This window comes from Sparus aurata, chromosome 4 (genome assembly GCF_900880675.1).
Source record: "Sparus aurata chromosome 4, fSpaAur1.1, whole genome shotgun sequence".
Classification (NCBI taxonomy): domain Eukaryota; kingdom Metazoa; phylum Chordata; class Actinopteri; order Spariformes; family Sparidae; genus Sparus; species Sparus aurata.
Window position 1 is genome coordinate 29811426 of NC_044190.1, and position 10325 is coordinate 29821750.

The 10325-nt window shown below is 42.2% G+C and overlaps 1 protein-coding gene across 1 annotated transcript; it reads right to left on the reverse strand.

Moving 5' to 3' along the window:
* Window positions 1-1889: 1889 nt before the first annotated feature.
* rhoua (ras homolog family member Ua) lies at window positions 1890-10325 on the reverse strand. The gene is made up of 4 exons (XM_030414701.1): window positions 9669-10325; window positions 9165-9223; window positions 7871-8059; window positions 1890-7627 (listed from the first exon to the last, which is right to left on the reverse strand). Exons 1-4 carry the CDS (start codon window positions 9970-9972, stop codon window positions 7343-7345), a joined length of 837 nt encoding a protein of 278 aa, XP_030270561.1. The 5' UTR covers window positions 9973-10325; the 3' UTR covers window positions 1890-7342.

Consider the following 10325-nt stretch of genomic DNA (forward strand, 5'->3'; position numbering starts at 1 on the left):
ATCACAAATCTCGCCGTCCAATTCCAAAACATTAGGTTCAGACACAACAACGTGAAGTGAACACCCTCAGTGTGGAGGCAGGGCAACCTGCAAAAAGCTCGGCCTGTTTGATCCACGCCATGATAGAAGTACGGTAGTGTTCTGGCAGCAGGGTGCAGCTAACAATACACAATCATTTTCTGTGACTAAAATACAATTTCAGCTTAAACTTTACATGAGATCTTGTTTATTTTGTGGCATATTTTTGTGCAATTAAGGATGTTTACATATTTTTGAAAAAATCAGGAATACGTTTACAGCTGGTGACAGCAAGTGTGACACCCACTAAACTGATAGTGAAAACTGCAAACCAGCACTACCAACACAAGTCGTGCTGTTCTGAACGTCATTCTGAAAGGCATTCTTTGTGAAAGATCCCTTAAGGCTATTTTTTTCATAGATAAAAACTCGATAAAGATATAAAAATAGGAAGAATTTCCAGCTACCAAGTACCTCCATCTTTGCCCCCATGTGTTGTTATCATGCATTCCTCGCTTCTCTGCTAGATGCTTTCCCATCTGCAGGAAGAAAAAAATGATAGTGCAGTCATCCCGTTTGTTGGGTGTCTGCAAATTAGGAGCAATATCAGAGGAATGATTTTACATTTTAAAACATGCACTTCACCCAGTGAACCTGAGTCCCCGTTAAAAACCTAATACCTAAATTGGTCTCCATGTTTGTTAATGTATTCGCAGGTCAGGACTGCTCCACCCACCTGGACCTGGAAGACAGAAATAGCAGAGCAGACACGTGGGCTGAATGTCATGCACACTTGCTCAGTTAGCTCGAGTCGTCAGTTGATCCAGCATCAAGTCACACACAGACTCCATTATTCACGTGCTAAATTACATTCATTCTGCTCCATCTTTTTATCACTGCTTTGCATGATATGCTAAAAAAAAGAAAAGCTGGCTCATATATTCATAATTCTGTATCAAGTTCAACAAATAGTGGCTGGTAGTTTTTCACTGGTATTCAGACGTTTATGGACATTATTTTTACTCCTACTCCAGAAAAAGGCATTCTCGGTTGGTCAGAGCAGCTTGAAACAATTAATTATCCCCCTGTTTTGAAACCGAGCTTACAGAACTTTCCAGTTCCTTGTTTATGGAGAGAGTTTGATATGAGAAGTCAGGAAAAGCAAACAGGTTTAAACAGATATGGCAACCTGACCAAGACTTTATCACAGTGCCAACATGACACCTCAGTGATTTTTATTTACAGTTATACATTTGTGTTTCTGTTTTTCAAAGCACAATGTAACTGCACAAACAGACGACCACAGAAACCCATGAGGACGACTACATCAATTATACATTTTTCTATTCTTTGTCTTGTTTTCCCCCACATGTGTAATGAGGGGTGGGAGGAAACGACCACTGTTCTTGTTTTCTACCCACTTCAATGTTCTGTTTTTTATGTCTCTCTGAAAAAGTCAGAAATAAAATGGAATTTTAGGGTTATTCACAGTTGCAGATTGTTACGTGAATTCAGTCTTCAATTTTTGTGTATTTACAAAAATACAGGGAAAATCTGTAAACAGAAAAGAAAATCTGTGAAATGACAGATTTTTGTTTATTACAGTCCATTTCTGTTACGTAAAGTCTCTTTCTGGTCAAATTCATGAAATCATGCTCATCATCTGACACGGAAACAAACAAATATACAGATTAGCTCGATCTACATGTGTACCTTCAACCAAAATGAACACATTCTCATTTCCAGCCTCTCACAGTGCAGCAGAGGTGAGAGGTTGCACATGTCCAGGAGTTATATACTTAAACACACACACACATACCCAGTCCCCCCCGCTGAGCACCGAGCCTTAAAAATCAACAAAACACAGCATGTTTTATACCAAATATTCTTTATTTCCCAGGGTATAAACTTCTGTACAAACATATCTGCCTGTGAAGGATGTCCTCACGTCAAACAGAGGCTTTCAGTGTGAGCAGATCGCAGCAGCGTGCTCCCTGTTACAATGTTTTTACATGCAGGCAAAATTAAAACACAGCGATGTTTCCTCGCAGGCTGAGTGGGTTGATTTTCCTCAGAGAAAGTTTCTCAGCTGGTGTCTCATCATGTGAGTGCGCTCAAGTGTGCTTTAGTGGGTATAAACCTCAATAAAACAATTAAATCTCAAGAATCTCTTTGTCTCCCCCCCAGGCTGTCTGCTTTTGTTTGAACTGTCTGAACTTTATGGATGTTCTTGTACAATTACAAATGTGTGGGTAGTTTTTTGTCAAGTCAGGTCAAACGTAACTAAAAACTGATGTTTTTACATTACATTAATCCGAGGACAAGCATTTTGTATCCAGACTGGTTTAGGTGCCTGTTGTATATTTTCACTCGCTGCTATCATCCGTACCGGTAATAAACTGTTTTTTATTCAGGCCAATCTGTCAGTTTGAGTCGATCACAATAAATGAAGTCAGCCATCGCAGCAACTGTGTATCTTTCAAATCTCAAAAATCAAAGTGCACCCGTCCCAAACATTTCTGTCGAACCTTCAACCAAACCCTTCAGCCCAATACTCCGACCATCTGGTGGACAGTCACCATCACGTCTCTTCTCTCACCGTCTTTATACACAACAGTTCACTTTCAGAGATCCGTCCGCTCGACGTCACAAGGTCGTTCATCGTCATACTGTGGATTAGCCAACCGAAAAAAAGAAAGAGTTCAAAACAAGCACCGTTGTTCGATTCAGTTCACTCAGAGGAGTCTTATTGCTGTGGCCTTACTTGCTCTGGTAGCTTTTGTATACTTATGTTTGCTAACTTGCTGTAAACAAACAGTGTGGAGGAAGCTGGCCTTAGGACTCTCCTCTACGTGTGTTGCTGTTAAACTAGCGTTTTGAGCCTAACAAGTGATAACTTGTTGCCAGAGTTGATGCTGGAAAAGTTACTTTAAAGGAATTGAAGCATGAGATTAATTGATAGTCATGATGAAGAGATGAGAACCAAAACAAAGATGGAGTCCAATCCTCATGAGAAACATGCTCAATAATGTTCTCTCATTCATTTTGGCAGTCTGTGTTTCTGCAAACCGCTGATCTGTTGCAGTCTGTTCCATGTTTCTACTTAAATCACATTACACACATCACGCAATCACATGTTGATGAGCTGACTTTCATGTCGGGAGAAGAAGGGGATTGTGGTGGAGTTACAGCTCGGCGAGAAGGGCGGCCAAGCCAGTGACCGCTGTTCAAGACTGTGTTTCAACATTTGTGAGTGTGCCGGCACTGGATTATTTAAAAGAGACCTCGGGACAATTTCCGGACATGTTTGCGATGACAAGGGATGTTGATGATAATTCATTAATCGCTGTAAAGAATTTAAATGATTAAAAATATGTTCCTTAGTGCTTAATACATCAAAAAGTGTCACATTACAAATGACAAATTTGTGCTCATTTAAAAAAAAAAAAAAGTCTAAAAAGCAATAAAATAAAATAATATACAAAATACTGATATGAGAAAATGTCATGACATTCTATACAAACTGATATTATATACAATTAAGCCATTTAGTCGCCTCAATGGGTTGGATTTTGTTGAATAATGAAAATAAAGTCATTATTTATTTTTGTGGTTTTTTTTAAGGCTGCCAATTATCGATTATAGAAAGTGCTCGAAATCTGCATCACTAGTGGTGAACAAAACAGGTATTTTGAGCCAAAACATGATCTTTTTCCGAACCCTAACCAAGTAGTTATTGTTTGTAAACCTAACCAGACCATAAGCACAACGCTGTCAAATGATAAAATAGGACATTGACTCGTATCCATGGTTCGCAGAAATGAACACTGGCAACATTTCTTCTAGCAACTAACAGAAATAGTTAAAAATAAGTTTATTCTGGGGCGCCGTTCAGCTCAGTTGGTAGAGCGGGCGTCCCATGTGCAGAGGCTCTGCAGCGGACCCGGGTTCGACTGCCAGCCTGGGTCCCTTTGCTGCGTGTCACTTCCCCTCTCTCTCTCCCTGTTTCCTGTCACATCTTCAGCTGTACTATCAATAAAGGCAAAAAAAAAAAAAAGTTTATTCTGTTTCTTAAGGCCAGAATCACACGCTGCACGCAGACAAATCCACCGTGATGAGAAACTTTTACTACGCTGTCCGTAAATGTACGTGACCTGACAGAGGAAATGCCAGCTATCATAAGGGTCTGCGTGACCTTTACCCTACTTAAATCCATCATCAGCCAAGACTGCACACAAACAGCAAGACAAGCAACTTATTATTCCTTTTCCCCGGCGAGTAACAATGCATTTGCTGAGTACAACATCGACACAGTGAACCCATTCAGTTGTAACGTCTTCAGCAGAAAACAGCTCCATTAACGGTCAGTTTTTGCATTCGGGGCCTGAACTCAACGTGACCAAACATGTCGAGTTGCCATCAAATTTTCTAAATTAAGTTTTAAGATTCTCTGAGAGAAAAACACTGTATGGACATGTATTATTATACAACGTGTAGTCTCTTGGTGCAGATGTCAAGCTGTAGTTGTATTTACTTGCCTTGTTTACTTAATAGTGTGTAGTAGAGATGTTTAAATGAAAGTAGTACGTTTACTGGGTGAAATTATTCCACACAAGTCTGTAGGATTTTGCAAATCCTCCGATATGATCAATCAAGCTCAGGCAGACTACATTTTGTTTCACTTCAGTTTGTTCAAATAAACATAAACGTTATCTTAAATGTTCACCGTACAGATACATTTCAAGGGAATTATTATTCAGCCCACTCCATTTTGTGCCCGGAGACAACTGACTTTGAGCCACTGGAGAAAGATGTAACGTTCTCCTGCTCTTAAGGAAGACAACAGATCGGAAAAAATGGCGTCACGTTCTGCCAAATTACCAGGGCTTCGACTCGAGCCGTCCCTCCAGAGCACAGCGAGGACTTTACATTATTTGTTAGGAATCTCATCAGAAAATAACCGGTGTGGAACAAAAGCAAAATCTATTGTTTGCCAAATGAAATGTTGAGAAAGTGAACACTATAAAGATGTCAGCCCTGAACCTTCGTCTATAACTTTCAGGGGTCATACAAAAGGTTTGGCTTGGCTCTGACAGTGGTTTAGGTCATAGTTTAGATTGGTGTGGGGCTGAGGAATGCAAGAGTGAAAATCACTTTACGTGCTTATGTCTGATCAATATGAATAATTACATCGTATATGCAGTAAATAACGGCAGACTGCGCGGCGGTCGCACCCTTTTTCTTCTCTGCTACAAAGACTCACATAGAAAAGATGAGCTCGGATGCACTGCAGCAAAGTACATGTAACTTGTAAATGATTGGGTTTGTTCTTGTTTTAGCAACTGCCGTGTACAAAGGACGGTGTGGCAGTTAAGTGTTTGACAGCCACACAGTTTGCATGATAGTTCTTCTTTTTATTACTGCTTTACAAACATGCAAAACTTAATCTACTGGACAGAAAACAGGCTTCAGAGGCAGACTGGTAAACACAATGAGCTGTTACCGATGTAATGAAGCAGAAGATCATATTGTGGGTAAAAGGAATAAAAAAACATAATGAAACAAACTGTGATGATGGATCATAACTACTGAGAATAGATTTCACTGAATATGTACACAAGTCAAACTTCACAGTCTTAGATACACAGTTGCATTGAAGGCTCATAGACCAACCCAGCTTTGTTTTTGTTTTTCACTTTGTTCTGAGTTATTTTTCTCACAAACCAACCAAAACAAATTCAATTCTTTTAAAATTAAACACACGCAAAGTGCTCACACTTGAAGCGCTCGGGAAGATAAATCAAGCACACATCAAGCAGTACAAATTTCTGAAACCAATATAGTATTTGCGTGCCTCGAACCAGTAAGAAGTCACATAGTGTCTAAACTGAGCAAAGTTTTTGGCTTGTGGTCGTGATGAAGAGGAGAAAAACACTAAAATTACTAAATGCGCTGCTGCCAGATTACGGTCAAGTGCCAGACTGCAACCCATCGCCACAGCACAAAGATTTTTGTTGACCCAAATCATGTGAATACAGCGCAGACTGCAGAATCCTTCAGTGCTGATGCGGAATAAAACAGGATGGTGAGCAACCGACAGCTACCGATGGAAACTTGACTCCTACATGAGTGTTGTGTCTTCTTGGGTAATGACACAACTTGTGTATTCAGACAGTCGCTCCTTTGTTCAGGATCTTTTGCTCGTACTGAGATATGTGGCAGGTATCATGTTCCAATCACGTTCTGGAAATATCGCTGAAGCGAAGGAAATAATTAAGTGTTATTTCTGACTAAGGCAAGAATGGTTTTGTACCCGCATGGGGGAAAAAAAAGACCAAACAGGATATGATAAGAGCCTAAAGAACGAGCCTCAGCAAACGTATTCACTGCGCTCCATTTTGGGCCAAACAGTCGCCAGGACATGAAGAACACCACAATAATAAACCAAGCCAGACCTTCCATAAATAGTTCAAATCGAGACTAAAATTAAAGCTGACTATGATCCAGGTTTCAGATTAGATTTATATGCTGCACCACAATTATGAGCTGCTTAATAAAGTGTTCTTTTTCTTTTAGAACGACAGCGATCCCAGTTATGAAACTGAGGGCTCTGTGGGCTGGATTTAAATTCATAGTTAAATAATATCCAGTGATTTAATATTTAATCATGAGTGCTGGAAACCACACAGACGTTAGAAGCTAGAAGTTAGAGAAGTACTGTGTTTTTGGCAGTAACAAGCAAAGACTGCAGAGAGTAAAGCTCCTCTTGAGTCCACCTCACAAGGCCACATGAAGGTTTGTTTTTTTGTTTTGCTTTTTTCAGAACACCAGACTAAACCCTATTCCAATGTATGTGTTAAACACAGACAGGGAAACCAAAGCTTCTGTTCTTGAGTAAATCTGGACCAGTCCAGTCCTAAAAACATTGTCACGTCCACCGTGACACGAAGAGGGTCTTTTGTTAGTCCCACAAAAGTTTCAACTCCAATATGCGGCAGGAGGGCTCATACTGGAGGGAGGCTATGACTCAAGCCAGGTTTTAAAAAAAGGACACGGCAGAACCAGGCTGGGTTCAGTAGTAAATCTCATTCACAATAAGACTAAAACTCCTCTGGGAACAAAGACAAAAAGTTTAACATTTTAGATCCGTGACAGTCTTACTTTGGTTCCCAGCAACAGTCCAGTCGAGGTCCTGCTCAACATCAGGCTCGATTAGATAGAGAGAAACCCAAACTGATAGCGAGTCCAGGCAAGACCCAAACCCAGCTGAATCCAGATCGGGAGAAAGTCAACAGAGAATCAGAAACTGATCGCAGGTCTTGCTCTACGCCACGCAGCAGTACCTCTTCCACCATGACTTGGACAGACTCTTCATCTTGTCCGGCGTCTGCCTCTGCTTTTTCCGGTGCTTCTGTTTCCCTCTCGGGTGCTTGTGGGAGCTGCAGCTCTGCAGGCTGGCCAGTATGGCCGTGTCAAACACTTCTTTCAAATTCTTCTGGGTCAGTGAGGAGCACTCCATGTAGGCCACAGCTCCAATCTCCATCGCACAGTCCCGGGCGTCTGCTGGGTCCACCGGTCGCTCCCGGTACTTAGCCAGGTCAATGAGAACCTAAAGGGACGAGGCAACATGTGTGTTGACACACTTTCGTAGATCTTCTATCTGAAATTCCTGATTTATTGTCAAGAAGGCAGAAAACCAAACACAATCCCTTTGATTTCATGCAACCCTACTGAGGCTTCCAGTCAGCTCGCTCACATGATGACATTAATGTCTAATAATTACAAACACTGACATGAGACACGGAAGGGATTCATGCATGTGTTAGTGATGCCCAGAGTATATTTCCTCCACCTTGACGTCTCCTCGGAGGTCACACTGCGTCCCGACGAGGACGAGCGGGGCGAAGGGGGCGTGTCTCCGGATCTCTGGAACCCACTTCTCGGGAACGTTCTGGAAGGATGCGGGGCTGACGACGCTGAAGCACAGCAGGAACACATCTGCACTTGTGTAACACAGAGGCCGCAGCTTGTCAAACTCATCCTGCGGAGGTCGGGGAGAGATCATGTCACAGATATGGCAGAGAGTTATCAGTGCTGACGTGTGAAGCAACAATTTACCAGCCAGCACAATCATGTTTTTAGGAGTATTTGGACGAAAAACTGATGATTTGCGTCCTGACAATCCTGTCACACCGAGTAAGATTACTGGTGTTACTGAGTGATTTGTTTGTCATAACAGAAAATTAACTAGGAGGATATTTCTAGTTCCTCCTCCCTAACTTCCTGTCTCTCCGCTTGATCTCCCACTCTATCCTTCCTCTGCCTGTGATCCTCCCATTCAATCTGTCCTCATATCTGAAAACACACTGATACAGAGAAACAGCTACCTCGCAACAGTAGGGACTCAACTTCTGATTGTTAATAGACTGTAGGCATGCGATGATCTCAACATTTCAAGTCATGATTAATTGATTTTTCACGATATTACCCATATAATCAACAAAAAGACAGAAACCTTCCTCCTGCACCTCATCTGCCAGTTGTTCTCTAGTTTCTAATTATTGATGATTTTTTTTATAGGAGATTCAACAGGCAAGCTGAGCCTTCAGCAAAAGTGAGAAGCTTTGGGTTTTGGAATGACTGGAAAGATGCAGCTCCCCTAGACACAATTCAAAATCAGTGAGGAATTTTATATAGGACTGTGCGTCAACAAGGATATTCATGAGTTTCGACTGTCCAGCTAAGACAAAGTCATCACGATCAATTTATCCTGAGGGTTTTATCAGGATTCAAGATAAAATCTTATAGTGTCTGACCCCTAATATATATTTTTGTCATTCCAGACGAACAGCTGCAGTTGAAAGAAAGAAAGAAAGAAAGAAAGAAAGAATGAAAGAAAGAAAGAAAGAAAGAAAGAAAGAAAGAAAGAAAGAAAGACGGAAGGAAGGACGAACAAACGACCGAAAGAAAGAAAGAAAGAAAGAAAGAAAGAAGATTGTTCTCTCATCGCTACTTCCTTCTCTCTGGGGCATTGTTTCAAACACAAATACAACAGGAAACGCTGCTGGCTGATGTATGTGTGTGTGTGTGTGTGTGTGTGTGTGTGTGTGTGTGTGTGTGTGTGTGTGTATGTTGAGGTCACTGACCTGTCCAGCTGTGTCACAGAGTTGTAGTTTGACTGGCTGCCCATCCACTGATACCACCGCTACACACACACACACACACACACACACACACACACACACACACACACGAACACACACCATAAATAACATGGCCAATTCTTTTCTTTTGGCAGTGTGATGACACCTGATGGGAACTATTAACCTTCTTTAAAGTTCACACAGTAAATCCACAGGATACTAATCTGTTTTGTTTGATAACTGAACGTTTGATTAAGCCATTAAAAAAGGCAAACATCACACATTTACTTGTCACAACTTCAAAGTGGTTGCTGGTTGAAATCGACTATAATGTCATAAAAAAAACTATGTGATCAAAAATAGTACAATTTATCAGAAAACTAAGGTCAAAAACAACTGTGCTGTTTTTAATCAACCACATGGTCACTTAGTCCAAGTGTTTGTGGTCAGACCTGATCATTAATACATGTGTATTGATTGATTACATAACTGAAGTCCATCTCTTACCTGAGAAGTTGTCAAACGCGGTCGGGACGTACTCTGTGGGATACCCGTTGGTGGTGTAGCTGACCACCAGGCTGGTCTTCCCCACGGCTCCGTCCCCCACCAGCACACACTTCACCCGCCTCTCCGCTGTTCCGGCTCCCGCTGACCCTGCCGCTGCCCCGGCCCCGGACCGCCGCGTCCTGCCGGAGCCCCTGTCCCTGCTCCGGACCCTCCTCGGCGGTACAGGCGGAGCTGGGGACACCGGTGCCGGCTTGTAGCCTCCATCGCCCCGCTGTGGCATCTGGCACGGAGAGGAGGGTGACATGGAGCTGGTGGAGACCCGGGCAGGACACTCAGTCCTGGTTCGGTCCAGTTTTCACATCGTCCATTCTTCCGTTATCTGCCGGGCTAACGTTCCAGAGCGGGTTGTCAACTGACTTCTGTGTTGTCGCCGCTTCTTCTTAGTTTCCATAGTTGGATTACCAGAAGTTTGAACTTGTGCCGACCGGCTCACAGCTCAGAACCGAACCTGTGTCCATTTTAAGAGTCACAGTTCATTTAAAATATCAATCAAAGTCCGATTAAAAGAGCGGGGATTCAATTAACGTTAGCCGTTTTTCGGAGTCTGTGTCCGGCCAGTCATCATCGAATGGACAAACAGCCCCGTCCCAAACTCCC

Excerpts from the sequence above, each read along its gene's own strand:
- rhoua (XM_030414701.1), bottom strand. The coding sequence starts at position 9,972 with ATGTCACCCTCCTCTCCGTGCCAGATGCCACAGCGGGGCGATGGAGGC. Across the intron at positions 9,224-9,668 it reads CGCGTTTGACAACTTCTCAG|CGGTGGTATCAGTGGATGGG; the intron begins GTAAGAGATGGA and ends GTGTGTGTGTAG. Across the intron at positions 8,060-9,164 it reads TCTGTGACACAGCTGGACAG|GATGAGTTTGACAAGCTGCG; the intron begins GTCAGTGACCTC and ends CGACCTCCGCAG.